Here is a 26,466-nt window from a genome sequence, read left to right as displayed (position 1 = left end):
ATTTCTCTGTTCATCTGCATCATCCTTGTTGTCTACCTACTACAGGTAGTAGTAACTTTGTGCTATAAATTGTTTTTAAGATCTTTGGCTAAAAAGCACTGTATAAATTCATCGTATTGTTACTATTAAAGATCTTCCCTAGATTTTACAAATCAAATCAGGTTTTAGATCAAAAATATGTGATAGGTATTCCTTTTAAATTTGCCTTTTTAATTAGATAATCTCCAGGTAACAGAATGTCCATTGCTGCAAAATCCTGCAGAACTTTTTTGTAGTCATGAAGTGAAATCAGCTTAAATAGAAATTGCAATATAGTATTTGTCATTCTATGAAAGACCATTTATGACTTTTTTTTTAGTTTTTGTATCTGGAATAAACCCTTGAGATATATTTTCTTTCTGTTGTCAGCATACATAAAAGGTGGGTGGATCCTTCGAAAAGCCTGGAAAATTTACAATAAATGCTACGTGGACATTAATACACTTCAGGAAGTATATCAAAAGAAGATAACTCAGGAATCCTTGACTTCTGATGCTGCAAATGATAATCATATTGCTGCAGAAGGTGTAACGGAGGATTCGCTAAACAGACTGAAAGGTGCTGTTAGCTTTGGATATGGACTTTTTCATCTTTGCATATCCATGGTGCCCCCAAACCTGCTCAAAATCATCAACCTGCTGGGTTTTCCTGGAGACCGCCTACAGGGGCTTTCATCACTGATGTATGCAAGTGAAAGTAAGGACATGAAGGCCCCTTTAGCTACGTGAGTAGCTATATTGAAATTCTTTGGTAAATAACTTAGTAGTGAAAGTTAGTGAACTACAAAGAAACAAAAAATAAAATAAAAGCTTGTTGCTTTAAAGGAAACATCAGCAGGTAAAAAGCTTTCAAATTGTTGCTTAACATGCCATTGTTTATTAAATTGATCATATATTATAATGAGACCTTTTTTTAAATACGTGCCTTCAGATTGTGTTGGTGATTTTTATTCTCCAAAGCCTTTTATTATATCATCGAATAGTTCCTATGAATAGGGAGAAATTATTGTGCTTAAAACAGTAATTTAAAGGATATCCTAAAAACCTCAGTAAGCTGAAATGTTTAATTAGCTTGCTATTTAACAACTTGTACAGGGGAAAATGTTCATGTCATAAAAGCTATAAACTTCTACCTACTCATTATATATACTTATTTTGATATGATTTTTTTCTATTTATATCTCATTCCCGTTTGCAAAAGTTTGGGAACATTGGAGCTTTTTACACACAAAAAGGATATTCAATATTTTGGCCTTTTGAGGGGCATCCCTCATATAACAAGATTTCCTGACTCTTTATGCTGCATTCTGGTATTTTTTGTGGCTTATCTTTCACCCAGTCTCAATTTACTGCCCTTTATGAAGGTCTTTCTACTATTCAGTGCCACAAAGTTCATACCTTCACTCCTGGGTTTGCCTAGGAACTACAGTGCACCACTGCAATAAGTGTGGAATGCAGTGTTAAATCCTTTCTGCTTGGAGAGTTCTGATCTGATAATCAGTTTTAATATGCCCTGAAGATTCATTCATTAGTCAGTTTGATATAATCTATATTGTGGGAAAATTGAGAATACCATCCCTTCTTGGTGTTTTCCGCACCAATTGGCCCAGGAAGCAGGCATGCCCTGCTCTTCCCCCACATTAAGTCTGATCTCGGTCATTTATTTGTCAACACTTTGGAAAAGCAGGCTCAATATCCCTCCCCTTTCCCCTCAATCTTCAATTGTTGTTTGTTTTATGGTGTTTTTACGAACTTAATTATTTTAAAAAGTTATCCAGTTCTTAGTTCTAGAGATTGTAAAAACCCTACTCATCTAATGCTTTGGAAATTGTGAGCCTAATTCTACTTTTGTATACTCTGGTGTAATTTTGAAGTAATCAATTTAAGGCAATGAAGGACACTGGCTTAAAGTCAGGGCAAGCAAGAGAAGAATCATGCTCTGCATCTTTTGTCAGTGCCTCTGTAATAGAACTCATCTGCTGTAAACAAACTGTAATCATCGTTCTTTTTGTGTCTTCTTTCAGATTAGCTTTGCTGTGGTACCACACAGTAGTTCGCCCCTTTTTCGCTTTGGATGGCAGCGATAACAAGGCAGGACTGAAAGAGGCTAAGGAGATTCTTCTGAAAAAAGAAGCTGCTTATCCAAATTCTTCTTTGTTTATGTTCTTCAAGGGAAGAATACAGCGATTAGAGGTATTATATGCTTTCATTCTCCAGATTATTTTTTCTTTGTTGTATTGTAAATGTTGTTGTTTTGAATATATTACATTAAAACAATACAGACTTCAATAAATCAGACATGAAGGGGAAAAAAATCCTCTTTTGCACCTTCTTGTCCAGAGTCTCAATCAGCCCTATTGTAACTTAGCTCTGGCCAACTGACTTAAATATCAAGATCTGACTCTTGTTGTTTTGCTACTTGGTGTATTTGCAGCACCTTAATAAAAGGAAATGTATTTATTGCTATAAGTCATATTTTCTTGCAGTATTAATAGATACTTAAGCCTTGAATTTGTCATATTGAAATCTGAATTTAATCTATTGAAAACATGAGTAGAAAACATTGTTTTCCTTTCTGATGTGCTTTGCCTGACTCTGACCTGTCAATGTACAGGTAGCCCCTTTCGGTAACTTCCTTTGCTGTTTAGACATCAAACCAGGGTGTTCTTAACTCCCATAGTGAGATATGAGCTGAATAGGGTTATTCCCTGAAAACAAGATTCACTACTGCTGTCTGTGTTGAAAAGGTGTTCTTCAGCTACTGCAGCAGTCCCACATTTTGGCTCTGAATCCTGTCCTTTCTGTGTGCCCATACTAGTTTGAGGCAGGCAAGAGAGCTTTAAACACCCTCTCTCATCTGCTGCTGCTTCATCCATCGGTGTCAGAATATTCCCAGGGCTGCTGTAATAAAAAATAAAAAATAAAAAAAATAAAAAACACCAGTAGCTAGCTTCTTGCATTGTGGCATCTAAGGATCCTAAATGTTCCTTTTGGACAAACAGCCATTGGGCTGAAATGCTCCATCTCAACACAACTGTTAGGGCTAGTTCAGTCCTTAATGCACTCATATCTGCTGTGGTTTATGGTTGATTCTCAGAATAGAGCCTGCTGTTTCTGGGGCAGAAGCATGGGTAACAAGAGTTAGGCTTTCAGTCTTGCCTTATAAGACAGATCAGATTTATTTGCATCTTGTTTGGTTTTACCTGGAAATACTCTAATACATTTCCAATCTGAACTGATTTTGTGCTGTCCCAGGCAAACTACCTTTTTAGGCATTATTTTGATGTTATTTGTGGGTGGGAAAATATTTTAGTTGCCTTTCATTGAATCCTATAGTCATTCCATGTAGTTGAATGTGTTTCAAAGGGTTTTTGAAGATATTCAGGTGAAATAGATATGCGAAATACATACTACAGTAGTTCAAAAAATGTAGAGTTGGTAATGGTTCATCCCAGAATCTGACCTTGTAATTGGAACTATTAACATGTCCGTTGATGTAGGAAAAGGAATATAATCTATAGCTGTATTATCTCTGTAGGACTAACCAGAATAAAATCAGTAAAAACATCTTTGTCAATAAAATGAACCTTTATGACCCTGAATACAGACAGGGTGCAGATCTGGTGTGAGTAAGAGGGTGTCAGTTTTACATAGTCACTTTAAAAGTATTTCTCCATCTCAGTCAGTGAGGAGAAAGCACTTGTATTTCAAGGAAAATTTCATACTAGTGTGAACTTGAAAGAAGAAGGCAGAGATTTACTTTATTGTATTCTCTTTGCTATTCTTGCACTTACTTGTTTTTATAAGAAGATTTTCCTTCACAAGCCAGCTTTATCAGCTGTGTCCTGAATGGTATTGTATCCTTGTGACACTGTGTTGCTGTGGAAATATCAAATGAATATTGAATAACGGATTTGTTATGCATTTAATTAGTGATATCACAAATTCAATATTGTGACTTCAGTATGTAATCCAGTAAGAAGAAGAAGAATGAGCTGGGAAGGAGCAAGCCCTTGTTTAAATGTAAATGTTTTTAAGAAACAGCAAACATGGAAAGAAATGTGATGCAACAGAAGTGTATTGGACTTATGCTTGAAGTCGTCAGGACCTGAAAGGGTATTTCATAAGTAGAGGCCTGTGGAAAGCTTGCAGTGTTTAACTCCTGATAAAACTTTAACTGCTGTACTGAATTTCATTGTACATAGACAAATCCAACCCTACAAATCTGCCAAGGAGTCATCTGATTTTTAAGGTCATGTTGGGAGACATCTAAACGTAAGCCTTGCTTTTTGTCCTAAAGGAAACATGTTGCAGTTAGAATGTCATTTATTTTACCAGCAGTGGATATTCAAAATAGCTGGCTGATTACAAAGTACTTTACATGTTCCAAGGATTCAAAATAGCTTGTATATATCTAAAGCCAATAGTTCTAATAGTGGTTGATAGAAAAATAGAATTTGTAGGCTTTATATATTAGTCCTGTGAGTAACAGCATGCAGCACTGGTTTTTTTATATTCTTTGGGCCTGTACATGCTCAATGTGTATGTTGTGCAATTTCAATTGATAGCATGGACAATTGCATACTGTACTGCATGTAGGTGTTACTTATGTGAAGATATAAAAAGCAAGCAGTCCAGTCTGGTGAACTGAAACCAGCCATCCAAATAAGAGACCGATAGATATGCCAGACTGGACACAGAGAGAGGATCACTGTGGAGAGGTAAATTGAGAGTTTCATGCACAGATACGCAATGGTAGTTGAAGCGATGCAAATGGAGCATGTCCCCCAGGGATAAGATTCCTAGATTCCAAGGCCAGAAGGGACTATTCTGATCATCTAGTTTGACCTCCTGTATAACACAGGCCAACTTGATTTAAAAATTGTCAGTGATGGAGAATCCACCACAACCCTTGATAAACTGTTTAATGGTTAAATACTCTTACCATTAAAAATGTATGCCTTATTTCCAGTCTGAATTTTTCTAGCTTCAACATCCAGCCATTGGATTGTGTTCTATCTTTCTCTGCTAGATTGAAGATCTCATTATTAAATATTTGGTGCCCAGATAGATAATTACAGAGTGTAGTCATGTCGCTCTCTAACCTTCTCTTCATTAAGCTAGATAGACTCAAAGAGTTCAATTGCTGTAAGGCAGTGATTCTCAAACTTTTTGTATTGGCAACCCCTTTCACACAGCAAGCCTCTGAGTGGGACACCCTTGTAAATTAAAAACACATGTTTTATATTTAACACTATTTTAAATGCTAAGTTTATAACCCTATTTGAAATGAATTTACCTTTTTTCACTGCTTTTAAATTAAGACAAACACATTTGTATTGAATTATTAAAAGCAGAATTTTTTTTTTAAATAGTGATAATGGGAAACTTTTGTCAATATCACTTTTCACAGCAGACTTAGTGTCCCATTACTTCTGCTGGTACTGCCTTTAGAGCTGGGTGACTCTGAAAGCAGCACCACCAGCAGCGCAGCACAGAAGTAAGGGTGGCAATGAGGCGCTAAGTCTGCTGTGAAAAGTGATATTAACAAACATACAGAGATCACTTTTCACAACAGACTTAGCGCCTCATTGCCACCCTTACTTCTGTGGTGCTGCTAGCAGCACTGCTTTCAGAGCCGCCCAGCTCGGAAGGCAGCACCAGCAGAAGTGCAGAAGTCATGGTGGTAATGGGACACTAAGTCTGCTGTGAAAAGTGATATTGACACAGTTTCTTTGTGCGCTTCCCCCCGCCCCACATAGAACCCCTGGCATGCCTCCCACTTTGCACACCACTGGTCTAGCCCACCTTACTCCCCTCACCGGGGAGAGGCTGGCGCTGCTCCTCACTCGTGACCCCCACATAATAACCTTGTGACCCCTGAAGGGGTCACATACCCCAGTGTGAGAACCCCTGCTGTAAGGCATGTTTCCAATCCTTTAATCATTCTTGTAGAGGATTCAGAGAAGAGCCACAATTTTTCGGCATTCTTCTTGAATTATGAGCACCAGAACTGGACACAGTGTTCCAGCTCAGTCGCACCAGTACCAAATACATGGGTAAAATAACCTCTCTACTACTACCCAAGATTCCCCTGTTTATGCATCCCAGAATCGCATTAGCTCTTTTGACCACAGCATCATACTGTGTGATCATGTTCAGCTAATTATCGACCATGACCCCCAAATCTTTTTCAGAGTAACTGCTTCCCAGGTTAGAGTACCCCATCCTATAAAGCCTATGTTCTTTCGTCCTAGATGTATACATTTACATTTAGCTGCATTAAAACACATATTGTTTGCTTGCACCCAGTTTACCAAGAGTTCCAGATTGCTCTGAATCAGTGACCTGTACTCTTCTTTATTTACCTTCCCACAATTTTAGTGTCATCTGCAAACTTTATCAGTGGTTTTATATTTTCCTTCAGCTCATTGGTGATAATGTTAAATAGCATAGGGCCAAGAACCAATCCCTATGGAACCCCACTGAAAACATACCCACTTGATGACTATTCCCTGTTTACAATTACATTTTGAGACTTACCAGTTAGCCAGTTTTTAATCCATTTAATGTTTGCCATGTTAGTTGTATACTGTTTTAGTTTAGTAATCAAAATGTGTGGTAGTAAGTCAAACGTGTTACAGAAGACTTAAGTACATTACGTCAATACTATTACCTTTATCAACCAAACTTGTAATGTCATCAAGATGTAGAAAAAAAGAAAAGGGGTCCAAGGACAAAGCTGTGTAAAGCGGACAAATAGCGGGAGATGGGAGGAGGAAGGACTGCCAAGTCTGAGAGGACGGAGGAAAATCAAGAAAGTACAGGGCCATGAAAGTCCAGTGAGGACCGGATATCAAGGGAGAGTTTACTACTGTATTATGAAGTTTTGAAACTTTATATTCTGAAAAGCATATATAGAGTAGTATGGGGGCTTGGTCTCTGACAGTAGTTTTCTGTGAAACAGCCTTATAGTAGGGTGTATAAATATGGATATAATGAACTGATCTTCCCACTTTCTCAAAATCGCTCGTTTGAGGGATGAAGTCTTGAATGTCTTCTAGAAATGTTGAAACGAATGCATTTTGGCTGCAAGTGAAAGGGAAGGATGACACAGGAGAGTTGGAATGGAAGTGAGACAGGAGGTTCAAGGTCACATTGGTAGGATGATCAGATATCTCACTTTTTCAGGAATGTTGTATGTTTCGTGTGTGTCTGATGGTGATACTGTCTGATATGTTTGCCAAATCTGCAAGCATACCTTTGTAAATTGTCTGGCTGTTTCCATCTTTGTAGTCTTTTCCAATAAAACTAATTGAGAAGGGGTATTGTACACAACTTTAAGCCTCTAATGCAAAATGAGAACATTTTGAATACATTAGTGCAGTGGTCCCCAAACTGTGGGGTGCATCCTCTTACAGGGGTGTGGAGGAACATTTGGAGGGAACCTGGGGGGCAGGGAGGGAGTGCCATCCGCCCCGCCCCGGCTGCAGCACCACTCTGCCCCCAGCCGCAGCTCCGCTCCACCCCCACCCGAGCCCAGCTCAGCTCTGCCCTCATTCCCTCTCTAGCCCCAGCCCAGCTCTAACCCCAGCTCCTCCCCCATCCCCAGTTCTGCCCCCAGCTCTGCCTTCAGCCCAAGCTCTGCTGCTGAACCAACTGTGCAATAATGGAGGGTGTGTGTGTGAATAGATTTCATTACTGGTAAGGGGGAGGTGTGACCAGAAAAGTTTGGGCACCACTGCATTAGGGTATCTGAAGAATATTTAAATAGTTATTGTAATTATTTCTAATATCAAACTACCTGAAATTCAGCATTTTTGGCTGTGCCTTGGAGCCTTTCTCATTACTGGAGTGAAGTAGATAGAAATATATTCCCAGACAAAACTTGATTAAGGTAACTATGCTGATAAATATCCAATTATTTATAACAACATTATTAAATTGTTACACTAGTGTCTGGGGCCAGTAACTGATGATAGATGGTATCAGGTAAATGGACAGAGTTAAGAGTGGTATTCAATCCTTAACTGAGGTTTATCAGCCTTTCTGCTGTTGGTGTTCCTCTCCTATTTCTTTTACTCACTCACCAGTGCTTTTTTCCCCATTTGTTTCCCTAGATAGAGGGGGTGAATGTCCACACACTGAAATATCTAAAAGCAACAGATTAATACCATCAAGTAAGATAAACCAGTAAGAATGAACATTTGACAGAGTCCTAATTTGTGTAAGCCCTTTGGTCCCTCCACACCAGCCAGTGGGCAGAGCCTCAGCTGATAGCATTTTTATAGTGCCATCGATTTCAATAAAGCTATGACCACATAAACCAGCTGAGAATCTGCTCCCAGGTTTCTAGTGACTCTGTTAGTAAACAAACAAACCCTTAACTATATGTTTCTGTCAGACCGTAAGTGACAGTATTTACAACTCTTGTATTTCATTTAGCTTTTAGCCATCAAGATAACACCCTCTACCTGTCACGAGCATAAGCTTCTTGCACTAAAATATTCATATTTGCAACCAATTTTAAAAGGCCCTAGGACACTGTGGAATTTAAAAAAAAAAAAAAAAAAATTACCTGAAAGTTGAGATGGTGTTAATATAGCTTGGATTGAAAAAATATACAGCTCACAGGCAAAATTAAACAGTAAGCATTAGGTTTCAGAGTGGTAGCCGTGTTAGTCTGTATCAGCAGAAACAACGAGGAATCCTTGTGGCACTTTAGAGACTAACAAATTTATTTAGGCATAAGCATTAGAGCTTCTTAAGCCAATCATACTTAAAATAAAGGGTTAGTTAGGTCCCAGATGAAAACTTTCCCAAAAATACTGTACTACCAAGTGTGGTTAGATGTCGATAGATGTTTGGCTGCGTGTGTGTGTTCCCTCTGTGTGCCACCCCAGCCCTGCGCAAACAGCTGGCACGGCAGATCTCGATCGAACCGCCCAATGACCACAAGATCCGTTAAGAGGACGAAGGCACCTGGCCAGGTTTATTGTCGACGAAGCACGGGGACTAGTATCCCGCAGACTCTACCAGACCACTAATATATGTATGCCCGTAACAATGGACCCGCCCAGTGAACAGCGGGACTTTCCGTTCCTCCCTAAGGCCACACAAAGATACTCCCTCTGAGATACATCTTTATACCCTGATACAAACAAGTTAGTACTGCCCCTCTGACAAAGATACTGTAGTTACTGTCCCCTGATGTGGCTAGTTATCACTCATCACCTTGTACATATTGGTTTGATCAAAACCTCTCTATTACATACTGTCATCTTGACCTTATCTTTTAGGAGGGGTCAGTGTGTTCTTGTTATCCTTGGGGAATGTTTTTGTACCATTCTTGATATCTGAATGTTCTGGCACCACTTGATATCGGAATGTGTTTGCGTGAGCACTTCTGTGACTAGCACTTCTTAGGAATGTGTATTTCCGCAATATCAGCCCTGTTATTGCCAAATTCTGTGAGCAGGTCCTGCCTCATACCAGGCCTTTAATACAAGGGCTTATGTCTCAGGCTCTCTTTCTATTACACCAAGGTTTACTTTTAAAAAAGTTTTTGAATTATTTTTAATCGAAAGTACTAAAAAAATTGATTACCTGTGTTCTGGACTATAAACTATTTTTAATAATACATTGCAATCCTAATTTTCAGTAGGTTTGGAGTGATACCTGAAACCTTGAGGAAAATAATGGAGGATTCTGGAATATAAAATCAGAGGAATCCCTCCAGATTTTGAAATCTACACATGGAGTCCTCAAACATGCAAGGCAGTTTCCCCTGCTTTTAGAGATTGCTGGCCAGCATCCATAGCTGCTAGTTTGTCCCCTTTAAAACTGACAAAACTGGTTGACAATGAAGGGAGATTGGGTCACTGTGAAGAGAGAATAATAGCATTGGGCCAAGCTAGCTGGCATTGGAGAGGCTCAGTACAATGCTGTGGGGTAAATTTACCAAATTTGGTAAATCTTGGCTGCGTATAAATAAAAACTTCATGCAAGTAGTTGAGATTTTAGAAGTACTAAGTCAAAAAAATTACAGTTATGGTTCTCTCAGTAGTTTTTAATTGGCACTATATATACGTAAGGGGGCTATCGATTGTTATACTGTTTATTGTGTAATCTTTCATGCTAATGTGCACATGCCAAGGGGCTGAGTGACTGCTGTTGTGAGAGCTATAACTTGAGATGTTCACACTCTGCAGTCAGCAGATCTAAACGTTAATGTTGCATTAGCTTGTTTTTAGTCATTTGCAGTTCCATTGGTTTATTTTTTAAGCCAATAAATAAAGATTCAGAAGTGCATTTATTTTAAGGAACAACCTTAAGATTGCAAGCAGAAATCAATACCCCAGCATCTTAAAGAAGGGTATTGAAGCACCATTGCAATATCTGGAGGTACTGGGAATTTTAGTTGTGCCAAGGAATGTCTTAAAGACAAGTCTACTGGGCCACATGCACAGATGAAGTTTATCAAGATCTCAAGGCCCTTACATCCTCAAATGTTTGTAGGACTCTATCGTACAGCATTAGACTTTGAAATAAATAGGGCTGCATTTATTTCTATGTTCAGTGCTCCACAGGCAGCCACGTTTTAGTATAAGTTTAGAGAAACCACATAATCAGCTTAAATCATTGCACAGTGTGTGGTGTTCTGCAAATATAACCTTTCTATTTGAAAATCAAACAATCTTCAGATATGCAAGAGAGGACTGAATCGTTTGTTTGTTTGTTTTAACACAGTTGTCCAAAAATGTTCAGAATAAAATTTTACAAATTTCTCAAATTTAACTTTTGGGATGGGGCTGAAGCTTCTTATGCTGCTTCTAAAGCTTTTTCAGAAGATTGTAAGATCTTGAAAATATAGATTTATTTTGGAAGTTTCTGCCTAACCACAGCTGAAACTGGTATGATTCTATAATGTTAATGTCTGTGTTGCCAGTTGTTTTAAAATATATTATTAAAATGTGTAAGTAAATAGAAGGTATACTACATAAGTAAATTTACTATACACAGACTCACAGGGTCCTTGATGATATCTTGGTAACCTTGAGAGCAAACAAAACTTACCATAACTCACTCATGCAATCTCACTGGATAATTAAATATACTGTCATTAAAAAAAATTTCCTCACTTTCTCCAGAGCATATTCTCTCATCACACCAACAAACATTCTATACAAGAAAACTATATAATTTAGGCTGTGCTTGTTTACACTGTTACATTATAACTGTGGTTTACTCCCACAGGGAGTTACTGTATATCACTGCAGCAAACGTACTTTACAATGAAATAGTTCCTTAGCAACTAAAATGGTATTCCCTGATGAGACAAAGAAGCAAATTAAACAAAACCACCCCACCCCATGCCAAATCCATGAAAAGCAATTAACAACCATCTTTTCATTTGGTGCCATGGGATACATAAAATTAGTAAGGATTTCCTGGAAACTATATTATTATACTTGTTGTTTTGCTGCTTTTACTCATTGATGGGTCCCTTTCACTCCTCTGCTTAGTATCAACACTGACTAGTGGAAATACATGTCAGGCTTTTTAGAAGATCTTATCATGTATGTGTGAATAAAAATGGGGTGTGTATGTGAGTCTGTCAGAGATAGTGGTGCTGGGTCATGCTGATTGTGAAGTGTTGAGAGGTGTGCCCCTCAGTAAAATGGTGAGATTATAAAAAATCTTTGTCAAAATGTGAATCAGCTCAGCTAAGGAACTTCATAGGGGACTGATTTTGCATAAGATCTTGTCTGTGTACAAACTTACACTAGTTTAGTTAAACTCTTGCAAACCTCTGCGTGGTCACTCTTAAACTGGTTTAGAAATGGCTTTTATCAATTTGATGTAGGCCAATTCAAAACTAATGAGTTGAATTGTTAAAAGTAATTTCTAAACTGATTTGAGAGTGTCCACAAAAGAGACAATTCTTGCACTGTTAGAGAAAGGTATGAGACATATTCAATCAAAGATTTTAGGAAACTGGAGAAGTGGATTGTGGAGAACTTAACTTTAAAATACAAACAGGGTGAAATCTTGGCCCCATTGAAGTCTATGGGTCTAGGAATTTCACCCAGATTATACAGAACTCTTATTACGCTTATGCAGGAAATGACTATTGCAGGGTAGCTTTTGTTTTAAAGCTGTCCTCTAGTAATTCTAAACTGAAACATTTTTCTTGAGAAATAAGTCAGCCTTTTAGTAATTGTTAGGAGCGGTGTGGAGAGAGCATGTAGTTTAGATTACCTCACTGGGTGAATTTTTACTTTCCCCAAATAATAGGAACCTTTTATTGAAATGTGTGTAACTTTAATCTTCCTTTTACTTAAATATTTTATGATTTTTCCCAATGCACACTTCAACAGTAGATAAATATCCAGGAAAAGTAGATAAATCATTCAGTATGTTCAAACATAACAGAAGATTTATTTCCTTAAAATGAACTTATTTTAAAAGTAATATTTATTAAATGTATTTATTTTAGAAGAAAATGAATGTTATAGTTTGATCCAAGTGTTTCATTTTTTTTAATGAAATTTTTTAAAACATGAATATTAGTTTATTGTAGTATTGGTAAACAATAATCAATTATACTTTCTTGATATGTATAAACTGAAAACAAAGAAGGAAGAATAAGCGAAAAATGAATAATATATTGAGATGGAACTGAGACAGAATGAATAAGGGGACAAGGATGCCAATGGAGAATCCAGTAGCCAGTGAGATCAGGATCTAAAATTAAATCTGACTCTAAAGGAAGTTTTACGGTTGTCCACATGGACTACCCTAAAATAGTTTGCTGATAAGCCAGAAATTATATCTGACTCTTGCATTACCTGAGTGACAGGAGAGTTGGAGGATGTAAGCCATCAATTTCTTCAAAATTAAAACTTATATTTATAAAACATTTTTTTCTAGCCCTTAATATTATGAAGATACATTTCCCAAATGTGAACTGATACATGATTGTCTTCCTGAGTCTGCAGACACACAGATTCAGTACAGTTGCTGCCCATAATTTTCTCTAACAGCACAGTGAAATTAACACGGCTTTTGATCAGCTTAACTATTTGCCACAGAACCCTGTGGACAGCAATGAACCCGACAAGAATCTTGTTAATTTCATTGTGCTGTAACTTAAGAAAATTATGAGCCGTAGCATAAAAAGGTACTCTTATTGCATTTAAATAGACGTTAAAGTCAAGTGTGTCAGCGTAAATGTGTTAACCATTCAGTAGCTGAGAAAAGGACTTTGTTCAAGTCCCTGAGGGAACCAGGCAGCCCTTGTCAATGGATGCAATCTGCAAATATATGATCTACATATTCTAACTGGCCACAGCAGCAAAGGGGAGAGTCACAAAGGTCCCACTTAATCATTTGCAGCTAGGGTGACCAGACGTCCTGATATTAGGGGCTTTGTCTTGTATATGCAGCTATTCTCCTCCCTCCCCCCAAAAAAGTGTCCCAATTTTTCACACTTGCTATCTGGCCACCCTATTTGTAGCACATCTGATCACTCTACATCTGAAGCGACTGAACTTTTCCTACAGATGGCATGGAAAGTCAAAACCAGGTAGCTGGACTGTTGAATCTGTCACAAGATAGGTATTAGCTATGTTTGAACCTTGTTCGTGCCACCTAGTATGCTATCTGGAGGTGACATTGAGGTCCCCTTAAAGGAATTGTCCAAATGGGGTGCCATTAGTTAATAATTTGGTGGCTTGGTGGATTAGATGCATCTTTAAACAGTGGTAGATGAGCATGTCTTGCACCGTAAGGGACAGATTCTGCAAGGTGACTTGTTGCCTGATGTCCAAAGAGGCAGTGTTGGACAGGACCAGCATCCAAGTCAGACTGGTTGATCTCATAGTACCAATTATTATATGCATAGTTTTATTCAACTGAGTGTCCACTAGTCCTGTGTCAGAGAAGCTGGAGGGCAATACTCTGCTGCAGAATAGCACAAAGTAAGCCCAGAGCTGCTTAGTGTCTACACATTGGCTCTGCAGGTTGAACCAGCTAGTTCACAGATCAGGTTGTTGTCTTAATTTTCAGCAAGGTCTTGGAAAGGTGTTCCTTGAATGTCAAGTTGAGGTCCAATGTAACATCTAAATATACAGATTTTGGATTGTGGTCCAGCCTGTGGTCATTTAGGAAGATGTTGAGCTGTTTGTTGGCCTTGGAGTGGTTTAAATGGAAATAGCTGGAAGCTGTTTTTTTTAGCACTTGGTTTAAGTCTCCATCTTTTATAATTGTGGGCCATCTCTCTCTGCATCTGCATTCAGCACTTCTAAGTGCCAGTAATCCTGGTCCTGCACTGCCAGAGAGATGATGTCTGCATAGATAAAACACCTGGCAATGGTGTAGGGAAGGTCATTTGTGAAGAGGTTCAAATGTGTTAGTGATAGAACTAAACCCTGAGGTAGACAATTTTTTTAAGGTCTCCAGGAACTGGGGGTGTGTTGTTTTTTTGTTGTTGTTGTTGTTGTTGTTTTTTGTCCAAGTGAAACTTGGAACTGATGATCTCTCAGGAACAGTTCCACAGCCATGACAATGCACCACAGTAGGACCAATGACCGTTTGTATAGTAGGCCTATATGTTGGATCATGTCATGACCAGCAAGATCTAGAAATACTGCATGTCTTCTGCTTGGTCTGGAAGCCATTCTCAGTCTAGGGTATTGAGTGCCAGCACTTGATCACAGGTACTATGGCGTGGTCTGAAATCTGCTTGAAGGATACCATCAGTGTGGGAGGCAGTTCTTTGCAGGATAAACCTTTCAAGTAATTAGTGTACACAACTTAAAGTACTGGAATTATTCATGAGGAAGGTAAGGAAACGTGTGCATCTCCTTTCTAGCTACTAAAAGATGGCATCGATCAGACATCTACTAGTTTTAGTTGATACTAAGAATAGAGCCCCCACGCCCACTCCCCAAGCTATTTCTTCAGAAATCTGCCTGATAAGAGAGAGAAGCACCCTCACCCTTCTCAGCGGATTAGGGGAGGCTGAGTTTTCATCAAGTCCTTTGAACTCTTCTGCCTCCCCGTAGGGTGACCAGATGAGAGGAAGAAAATATCGGGACACCGGGGGCGGGCGGGGTCCGCCGGCGGAGCAAAAAACCCCCCACAAACTGCCGGCAGAGCGAAATATTGGGACAAATTGCATCCCGACTGATCTCGGGACAAACACCTAAAAATCGGGACGTCTGGTCACCCTAGCCTCCCCCAGTCTTCCATATCAGCCTCTGGATAGTGGGTTTAGGCCTCTGGCTAGATTTTTTTATGTCCTGTCTCACAGCTTTGTCATGTAAATATGATCTGAGGGATGATTTATATATAAAATTTCATCCAGAAGCACACTCCAGTCTTTCAGTTTGTATCCAGAGCTCAGACACTTTCAAGAAAATGAAAAATCTGTGAATTCAGAAATCATTATAGATGATATTATGGAAATAATGACACAGAGTATTACACTTTACTTAGAAATTCTTATATCCAGAACTGCCATAGGAATAAATCTCAAACTGTTGTTCTAAAGTAACAAGACTTGTGACTATATATCTGGTGGAATAGAAAAGTAAATAAAAACTACTTGCCCCTAAATACACATGCCTATGGAAAGCATTCTGAATCCTTATGTTTGTATCTCAAACCCTCAAACCGATTACAAAAAAATATATAAAGCCAAAATCTGTAAAATTCACATTTCCAGGCAGAAATTATATGAGACTCTATCTTTTGTATGAGTGGTACCTTTTATGTTGCTTAAATACTCTAATCGGTTTGCTACTCCGTCCCTTCTTCCTTTGCCAAGTATGCTGTCATTAATCTTTGATTGCTAACCAACCATAGGCTTCTCTGGCTCCACATGGGTGCAAAGGTCTCCTCACACAGATCCCATTGTTGGCTCAGGACAAAATTAGCTATGAAAATAACTTCCAGTTGCTTGGTGTTAATAGTTGATTTAGCTCAGGCTAATGGTATTATTCAGTTGAACAAAAGCACCCTCAGGTTATCTAACTAGTCAGATTGTTATTTCAACCAAGCTATTAATATTTGACTAGTTCAAATATTTCATTAATTTCACCTCCTCCCCACTCTGCTCATCTTAAGGTCAGGAATTTGTCTTGGACTCAAGTCTCATTCAACAGAAAATTGTGCCCCTTTCTTTTCCAGCAAACTAGTGACTATTGTGTGAAATATGGGGCCTTCTATTTGCTAGATAATCATTTGTTCTTTAATTGCTACTGATAATAGAGATTTGTATTTGAAGATTTTTTTGAATTGTGATTATAATGGTACTTGTTCAAATTTACATTTATTTAACAGTAGTTGTGTTATGATCATCTCTTTTTTTTTTTTTTTTTTTTTTTTCCCCTCTTAGTGTCAAATCAACAGTGCCTTGACCTCCTTTCATACTGCGTTGGAACTTGCAACAGATCAGAGAGAGATCCAACATGTCTGCCTATATGAAATTGGTAAATATAACTTCAATGACATGTACATATTCTGCTCTCAAATTTTGATTAATTGACACCATTTTATATTCTGGCTCTTTCTAGTTAAGGTTTTTTGATTATTTGATGCCTCAAAAGTTATTAAAGTTTGAGTGTCTTAATTGCATGGATTGTTAATAATGCTCCTTCCTATGATTCCTTAGTTGCCAATTGATTTGTAACATCTGATGACTGCATGATCTTTGAACATACAACATACATACAACCTGTAGTAACTCATGCTTTTCTACGTGTAGAAACCTCCATAGAATTAAGAGCTCAATGGACAAATTAGAGCTGGTTACTTTTTACTCTGCCTTTTTTATCGAGGCTTTAGTGTCCACTCCATAAGACTGAAAACCTGCTTCTATCCATTGCCGTGGAATCAATGATTCTGTGCCAAGGATTAACAATCCTGTTGGAGCTTCAGAGCTCCCAGGGCTTGAACATACATGTCCATTGCCTTCTGTTAACATATAACTGAAGAACAAAAATTTGGAGATCTCACTTTTTTTCTTCTTCAGTGTATCTGCTATGATTAGCAAAACTAAGACCAAACTACCCCAATGCATAGGAAAGATAAGAAGTATGGCAAAAGACCACCCTGGCTTAACCATGAGATCTTCAATGATCTGAAACTCAAAAAAGGAGTTCTACAAAAAGTGGAAACTAGGTCAAATGGCAAAGGATGAATATAAACAAATAAAACAAGTATACAGGTACAGAATTTTAAAGGCTAAGGCACAAAATGAGATTAAACTAGCTAGAGACATAAAGGGTAACAAGAAAAATTCTACGAATACATTAGAAGCGAGAGGAAGACCAAGGACAGGGTAGGGCCATTACTAAATAAGGCGGGGGGGGGAGGGGCGGAGGGGGTGGGCAATAACCAAAAATGTGGAAATGGAAGAAGTGCTAAATGACTTTTTTGTTTCCGTTTTCACCAAAAAGGTTGTTAGTGATTAGATGTCTAACATAGTGAATGCCAGTGAAAATGAGATAGGAGCAGAAGCTAAAATAGGGAAAGAACAAGTTAAAAATTACATTGACAAATTAGATGTCTTCAAGTCACCAGGGCCTGATGAAATACATCCCAGAATACTCAAGGAGCTGACTGAGGAGATATCTGAGCCATTAGCGATTATCTTCAAAAAGTCATGGAAGATGGGAGAGATTCCAGAGGACTGGAAAAGGGCAAATATAGTGCCCATCTATAAAAAGGGGAATAGGACAACACAGGGAATTATAGACTAGTCAGCTTAACTTCAGTACCTGGAAAGATAATGGGGCAAATAATCAAGCAATCAATTTGCAAACACCTAGATGATAATACGGTGACAAGTAACAGTCAGCATAGATTTGTCAAGAACAAATCATGTCAAACCAACCTAATAGCTTTCTTTGAGAGGGTAACAAGCCTTGTGGATGGGGGGATGTGGTAGATGTGGTATATCTTGACTTTAGTAAGGCTTTTGATACTGTCTCGCATGATCTCATAAACAAACTAAGGAACTACAACCTAGACAGAGCTACTATAAGGTGGGTGCATAACTAGTTGGAAAACCGTTCCCAGAGAGTAGTTATCAGTGGTTCACAGTCAAGCTGGAAGGACATATCGAGTGGAGTCCCGCGGAGATCAGTTCTGGGTCCGGTTCTGTTCAGTATCTTCATCAGTGAATCAGATAATGTCATACAGAGTACACTTATAAAGTTTGTAGATGATACCAAGCTGGGAGAGGTTGCAAGTGCTTGGGAGGGTCGGATTAAAATTCAAAATGATCTGAACAAACTGGAGAAATGGTCTGAAGAAAATAGGATGAAATTCAATAAAGACAAATGCAGAGTACTCCACTTAGGAAAGAACACTCAGTCCCACACATACAAACTGGGAAATGACTATCTAGGAAGGAGTACTGCAGAAAAGGATCTGGGAGTCATAGTGGATCACAAGCTAAATATGAGTCATCAGTGTAAAACGGTTGCAAAAAGAGCAAGCATCATTCTGGGATGGATTATCAGGAGTGTTGTAAGCAAGACACAAAAAATAATTCTTCTACTCTACTCCACACTGATTAGGCCTCAACTGGAGTATTGTGTACAATTCTGGGCACCGCATTTCTGGAAGATGTGGAGAAATTGGAGAAAGTCCAGAGAAGAGCAACACAAATGACTAAAGGTCTAGAAAATATGACCTACGAAGGAAGTTTGAAAAAAAAAATGGGTTTGTTTAGTCTGGAGAAGAGAAGACTGAGGTGGGACATAAGTTTTCCAGTACATAAAAGGTTGTTACATGGAGGAGGGAGAAAAATTGTTCTCCTTAACCTCTGAGGGTAGGACAGGAAGCAATGGGCTTAAATTGCAGCAAAGGCCTTTTAGGTTAGACATTAGAAAAAAACTTCCTGTGAGGGTGGTTAAGCACTGGAATAAATTGCCTAGGGAGGTTGTGGAATCTGCATCATTGGAGATTTTTAAGAGCAGGTTAGACAAACGCCTGTCAGGAATGGTCTAGATAATATTTAGTCCTGCTGTGAGTGCAAGGGACTGGACTAGATGACCTCTCAAGGTCCCTTCCAGTCATACGATTCTTTGATTCTATGAGAACCACAGAAGATTCTATAGCCTTGGTACACCTGTAAGTACTTAGAAGTACTACTCGTTACTGAACCTTCTTACATAAACAAAGTGAGCATAGCAGTTCTCTGTTACTAGTCTGAGAACTGAATAAGATAATGCATCTTTTTGCTTGAAACTTTTGAAACCTGTTTGAATTGATACATGCAAGAGTCGATCCCTAAAAAATGTATTTGTTATCTTGTATAATACAGTGGTTATAGGTAATGAGGCAATTTCCAATAAAGTTTTAGTTATACTTCCCTTCAGATTTTTCAGAAAAGATTTTTTTTTTAAAATGTTATGGAATTCCTCAGGGTGTCTTAAAATCTTTGGACTTGCCACAACCCAAAGTGTTCACAAACATTAGTTCTTTGTTTATGTAGTTGCCTATACCATGTAAAACTAACATGATTTCTGTCATAAGTTAAAATTGTTCTAATTTTTAGGCTGGTGCAGCATGATAGAAATGAATTTCAAAGATGCATTTGAATCCTTTGAAAGGCTTAAAAATGAATCAAGATGGTCCCAGTGCTATTATGCCTACCTGACAGCAGGTTAGTTTTTTAGTGATAGAATTAGTGATGAATGTGTTAAAGTGTGTGTGTGTGTATAGAAACAAGACTTTGGTCATAAACTTTTGCAATTGTGAAAGTTAATTGAACACTTGGAACTTCATCTAATTCCTCCTTTTATACTGTCCATATTAAAGAGCTGTGGCTCAGATTTTGTTTATGTAGTTATAAGGCCACTGTCACCATAATTATTCAGTGCATCACAAACATTAATGAATTAATCACAAGAACCTTCAAAGACAAGTATAATTATCCCCATTTTACAGATGAGGAACTGAGACACCAAGAAATTGTCTTGTCAGAGATCATACAGGAAGCCTATGGCAGAGCTGGGAGTTGAACAGAGTGTGCCTGAATTCCCTTTACTAAAAGACTATGCTTTTCCCCTTTACCTGCATAATGCCCTCTCTCTATTTTTCCCTATCTTTCATATCCTGGAATCTTTAGCAGAATTTTTGTGTGTGTGCACTTTATTACAGTGTGTCAAGGAGCCACTGGTGATGTGGATGGTGCGCAGAATGTATTCAAGGAAGTTCAGAAGCTTTTCAAAAGAAAAAACAATCAGATTGAACAATTCTCAGTCAAAAAGGTTTGGTTGGCATGGATCGAGTTGCTTCAGTACAGTAACTACAATTGGCAATTGGGTTGTCCTTTACTCATGGATTTTGTTCTAAACAAAGTATATATTTTTTCCGGTAGCCATCTTCTCTAGTGTTAACTTAGTGGAAAGGATTCAGGTGGAAAAAGTGAACAGTTCTTTATAGTTTAATGAACTACCAACAGGAAAAAGGTTGGTAGCTCACCACTAAGCTTGGTTTACATAATTTTCAGAGGGGAAAAAAAATACTGATATACCAAAGCTACAGCACTAGTCTTTCTTCCTGCTTCATTTTTTCCTGCTTCATTTTACCCTGATGTTAGCTCTACTGTGCATGCCCTTATTTAGCTCATTCTGGAATCTGGAAGTGATGTGGAAAGGCCCTACAAACTTAAGATCCCACAAACTTTTATTGGAAAAATAGTTAGTCCACCACTGCATCAATATTCAGATTGTATTATTTTAAGGGGTTTTTTTTTTTCAAGACTTGTTAGTTATGTACCAGATAACTTTGATCTTGATTGAGAAACAATAATTGTACTATTTCAGCAGCTTATTTTTAGTCCTAAAGAGCTGCAAGCTAAATTTTCACGCCTCAAACATTTTAACACAGTTACTTTTGTGAAAACATCAGAATTACTGTTTGTGACCCTTATCTGACTCTTCTTCTGAGAGGAACTTAGCACAGCTATCTTTGCTGTTTTCAGGCAGACAGATTTAGGAAGCAGACACCAACCAAAGAGCTCTGTGTGCTGGCATCCATTGAAGTGTTGTATTTGTGGAAAGCCCTTCCAAACTGTTCCTTTTCTAACCTACAGCATATGAGCCAAGGTAGGATATGTTTCCTTGGCTATCTCTTTCAGTGAGATAATATGTTCTCTTTTTCTTCTGTTTTCTTTTTTCTCTCATGAAGACTAGCTGATTGCAGTAGTATGAAGGCTGAAATATGTGTGGACATTTTATGAGTAAGCTAAATTATTTGGATAGTTATGGAAAAGGGCATGCATTAGGACTCCAATTAACACTTATTTTGAAATAGAGAGTGACACTTGGAAGGAAGAGGCTTTCTCTTAAAAAAAAAAAAAAAAAAAGTTGACATTCATGACAGCATTTTAATTTAAAATCAAGTGTACTGCAGATAATTGTATTAGTTCAACTTTGTTTAATGACTCTTTTAAACATAGCCACAAAAGAAACCAAAAAACACAGCAATCCATTTGTGTTTTAATTGTCACCTAAGTGTACATAACTTCCATTAATATCCGGGGATTAGAGAAATAGATATGGAACTGTAACGATTGTAGGTAACTCTAAATAGCTCAGTGGTCCTGTTGGTATGTACATACACACGGTCACACACACACAACTCACAATCCTCTCCCCTCACCCCAAAAAGTGTCTGTGGAGGTGATATCCATGTGTAAAATTACAGAGCCATGTGTTAAATTAATTTATCATGCACGTTTGATCACCTCTCTCCCCATTGAACAATCTCCCTTAAGATTTCTGAGCAGCTTCAAATAATCCCCCCCCCTTTTTTTTTTTAAATCCACCTGCAACTGAAATATCTCCTCCTCTTTCTACATGGTGAATTTCTGTGCATGCCACACATGCACTCAATGCATTGAAAATTACATCTGCTTGAGGCCCAGAGTCCTACCCCAGTAATAGCTTTTCTATCTATAAAAATAACTTTAAAATACATTATTCATGCCCCTGCAGGAGCTTTATACAATTGGAAGGGGGTCGATTCAGATTCTCAATTTTCTAGCCCTGAAAGGTGCTAGAAAGACCTTTTAAATAAAAAAAATTTTGTGTCTAAAAATAATAGTTTCTTGAGGGCTTTTTGTGGTGGTGGTTTTTTGTTTGTTTGTTTGTTTAATAGCTCCATCTGAGCTCTGTACATTTGGACTTAAAGAAGGTAAGGCATCTGGTTCTAATATACAAGAAATACGAAAAATAGTTCCTATACAAGTTTTATAAACTCTCTCAAACATTTGTAAAATAGTTTTTCTGTAATTTAGGTGGCACGTACAGAATAAATTATAGTGTTTAGTATTAAAGTTCTTTTGGCATGAGCTTGTATTCTACTCATATTTCATGAATAACCCCAAAATCATGCTGATAAAACCTTTAGATCACACCGTTACGTATTCCTGTGATATGTAAATATGTTAGTGTTTCCAATGTCTGTTAATTTTTGTAAAGCATCCATTAGATGGACACTCAAAATAAATTGAAATAATAAATTCTAGATCTTGTTTCCCTCACATGTTTCCCACCCTTTTGAAAGCTGAACCCTATTTATTTCAGGGGGAAAAAAATCTATTGTGCTCCCTCTGAAAACTTACCATATACATGTTCTGTACATGGCCCTGGCCTACACTGGGAAACTATAGATCTTCATAATATGATACCTCCTCTCTTTTCTTATATGCTTAAGTGAACAGTGACATAGGTTTACAATGTTGGCGTTTAAAGCATCTGAGTTAGCACATGTTGAAATGTATGGTGCATATAGTTTAAGCATCTGTGCAGACTCAGGTAGATATGTCTGCATCATTGCCTTCAAAACATGAAGTGAGTATATTCTCCCAGTAATAACCAGTATTGCTACCTCCCAAACATTCAGATATCATGAGTCAAGCCCCCAAAATTCTGAGTTTAAAACAAAACAAAAATGGGTTATTTTAATTGGTCGTCTGGCTTTGAGCCTTTAAGGTTCACTTGGGTCACATTTTCAAGTTTTTTTCTCCACAACCACGAGGGCTAGAAAATTACTTTTTTTTTTTTTTTTTTTTTTAATTAGAGCTGAGAGAACATGAAAGATACAAATTACAATATTTGAGACTGGCCATTGCTAGTTAAAATTAAGCTACAGAAATTAGACACTTTCTAATCTGATTTATTAAAAAAAACACACCAAAAGATCATTTTTATTTTAAAGGGAGTATAATTTGATTAAAAGTTTAATTTGATTTTTTTTTTTAATTAAGCTTGTCATGAGGTTGATGATTCATCTTCTGTTGGTTTGAAGAATTTGCTTCTTGGTTCCATACATAAATGCTTAGGAAATTCTGAAGATGCGGTTCAGGTAAGTTGTTACAAGGACAATAATGATGTACCCAACTATCTTATAAATGACCCCATTTCTGATTAAGTACAAACTACTGTTTGTCGGTGTTACTGACACACTGGGTGAATGATAGTAGAGGATATTAAGTCTTTTCAGAGTATTCTGAGATAGTATGTATTACTGGATTTCATATTGTATGTCAGGAAAAGGCTAAAACATGGGCTTCAGTGATCTCCCAATTCCTATTAAGGACTAATGTTTAGCAGATGTATAAGCTGAGGTGACCAGCCAGGGTGAGAGTTGAAGGGAAAAAGAGGAAGTGGAGAATTTCAAAAAAGAATTGTGCCTCTGGGCTATTAAACAGGGTTTAGCATGTTGACTTTTTTTTTTTTTTTTTAAAGACAGCTTCTGTCAGTGATATACCTTGAAGCCATCTTAAGCTCTAAAATAGGGTGGCCAAAATTTGGTCCACAGGACAAAGGCAGCCTTCTGTGTTCTGCCATGTGGCCTATGATCAAACCTCAGGTATAATTATGGAAGTGTGATGTGCAGTGATTACAGCCTTTATCAAGCAGGACCTTGAGTCAGAGGTGGGCACAGGACCGTCCTGCCCGGCCCCTGAGCTCCCGGCCAGGGAGGTTAGCCCCCTCCCCCGCTGTCCCCCCCTCCCCTGCAGAGCCGTGTGGGCAGCACTCTGGGCGGCGGAGCTGCGCGCTCCTGCCAAGCAGAGCGGCAGCGTGTCTGGCTCCGGCCGGTGTGGCAGCCAAACATGTTGCTCTGCATGCTCTGCTCAGCATGGTAAGTGGTCCAGGGGGTTGTATAAGGGGCGGATGGCTCTGGGGGGCAGTCAGGGGACAGGGAGTGGGGGGCGGAGGTTCTGGGGGTGGTGGTCGGGACAGGGGGGTTGGATAGGCGTGGGGTCCCAAGAGGCCTGTCAGGGGGCGGGGGTGTGGATGGGGTCAGGGCAGTCAGGGGACTGGGAGCAGGGGGGTTGGATAGGGGGCGGGGTCTCAGGGGCGGGGGGTTCTGGGAGGGGGCAGTTAGGGAACAAGGAGCGGAGGGGTTGGATGGGTTGGGGGTTCTGAGGAAGGCGGGAAGTGGGAGGGGGTGGATAAGGGGCGGGGACCAGTCTGTTTGGGGAGGCACTGCCTTCCCTACCCGGCCCTCCATCCAGTTTTGCAACCCCAATGTGGCCCTCGGGCCAAAAAGTTTGCCCATCCCTGTATTACATTATGGGTTCTGTGGATCACACTTCCAAATTGAGTGGCTGCAATCTGTACAAATTTAGGGCATCCCTCAGGCTTTTGCTATCTGCCAATGCAGCTCTCTCAGTTGGACTGAGTTTGAACACCCTTACACTAGAGCAGTGGTCTCCAAACTTCTTTGATCACGCACCCCTATCAGTAAAAAAATTTTGAGCACGCACCCCCTGCCGCGCCGGCTCTACCATTTTTGCCAAAGCAGCAGGAAAAAAAAAAAAAAAAAAGCCACTCGGACTCCCGCCTGACGAAGCGCAAAAAAAAAGCGCTCCTCCTGCCGCACACCACCAAGGATCCTCTTGCGCACCTCCTGTGGTGCGCGCACCCCACTTTGGAGACCACTGCTCTAGAGCTAATGGAAAATTGAAAAGAAAGATGGTTCTGTGTATTAGCAAATTTCAAAGATCCCTTTTTAATGTAGATGGAATTGGAATTTGTTCTGCAATCACCGAATTCTTTGAACTTGTTTTATTTTTGCTAATGGAACCCAATTCACACAAAGACAATGAAGGAGGTGATGGTTGGTGAACTCTTATTTCTAATTCTGTCCAATTTATTGTAAAGAATCTGTATCCATGACCGCCAATTGTTAAAGAACCATGTTAAACCTGTAATTTTTTTTCAGCTAAAGATATAAAATCTTTGGATCAATTCATAAATTTTTTGGACACAGACCTAACATTTTTCTCTAACAGCAGATGCTGACATGAATTCATATGATCACTGCTGTTAAGGATTCTTTAAGACATAGGAAATGTTGCTCCATTCAGATTATGATTTTGGAGTTGGCTTGTGGTGCTTGATGTTGAGGGTGCTGCTTATTTAGTTTTCCAAAACAAACGAGAGACTACTCTTTTTGATGTATAAACATTGATTTTTCTCTTACAGTTCTTTCAGCGAGCTGTTAAAGATGAACTGTGCCGTCAAAACAACTTATACATTCAGCCATATGCTTGCTATGAACTCGGCTGTCTTTTGTTAGACAATCCAGAGGTAACAGTAGAGTACATCTTACATCCGTGGGGGGAGGAATAGCTCAGCGGTTTGAGCATTGGCCTGCTAAACCAAGGGTTGTGAGTTCAATCCTTGAGGGGGCCATTTGGGGATTTAGTTGGGGATTGATCCTGCTTTGACCAGGGGGTTGGACTAGGTGATCTCCTGAGGTCCCTTCCAACCCTAATAATTTATGATTCTATGATTTTTGGAAGTGGAAAAGGGGTCAACTGTGACCACTCTAAATAGACAATGAAAATGTGTTATTTTACAAGTTATCAGGTATAGGAGTTAATTTTAATTACTTTTCCACCGGTGTATAAAGAGTCCCTTTAGTTTTGTGTCTTTAGTGTGATAGTGTATTATTGTCTACGTGGCGATATCCTACTGTAGAGAGTAGCCTACATCATACAAAGTTTACACTGTGACATTTGCAGGGGCTTTGTGCGTACCTGTGATGGTATAATAATGATTGGTTTCATTACTGCTCATTTTTACATATTTATATAATAAATATGGATCTGAGACTGTCCAAGGCAGCGGCACTGAAACATTTCATTCCTGGCCACCAGCTGGTGACACTCTCTAGCAATAAGCTCAGCAGAACCACTCCAAGTCCCTGTCTATTTTATAGCTAAAGTTTAAAAAGAAAAGAAAATCACATAAACAACAACAAAAATTATTGAAGCAAGAATATTGGCGAGCTTAATTAGTTCTGTGTCAAAATAAACATCTTTAAAGATTCCCTATATATATTCCCCACTCTTGGGATAAGTACAGTGACGCTGGAATATTTTTTACAG

At 38.7% G+C, this 26,466-nt stretch overlaps 1 protein-coding gene across 1 annotated transcript in view; it reads left to right on the top strand.

The window, feature by feature from the left end:
• Positions 1-26,466, top strand: part of TTC39C (tetratricopeptide repeat domain 39C) — a 69,496-nt gene that overhangs the window by 30,277 nt on the left and 12,753 nt on the right. The window contains exons 5-12 of the mRNA XM_065399543.1: positions 409-763; positions 2,063-2,231; positions 16,441-16,534; positions 19,612-19,719; positions 20,217-20,326; positions 21,043-21,166; positions 23,332-23,429; positions 25,559-25,663. Coding sequence (XP_065255615.1) covers positions 409-763; positions 2,063-2,231; positions 16,441-16,534; positions 19,612-19,719; positions 20,217-20,326; positions 21,043-21,166; positions 23,332-23,429; positions 25,559-25,663 — 1,163 coding nt within the window. The remainder of the gene's footprint in view (positions 1-408; positions 764-2,062; positions 2,232-16,440; positions 16,535-19,611; positions 19,720-20,216; positions 20,327-21,042; positions 21,167-23,331; positions 23,430-25,558; positions 25,664-26,466) is intronic.

The sequence above is a fragment of the Emys orbicularis genome, chromosome 2 (genome assembly GCF_028017835.1).
Source record: "Emys orbicularis isolate rEmyOrb1 chromosome 2, rEmyOrb1.hap1, whole genome shotgun sequence".
Classification (NCBI taxonomy): domain Eukaryota; kingdom Metazoa; phylum Chordata; order Testudines; family Emydidae; genus Emys; species Emys orbicularis.
The sequence above is the reverse complement of the archived record's forward strand: the minus strand, read 5'-3'. Positions and strand labels throughout refer to the sequence as shown.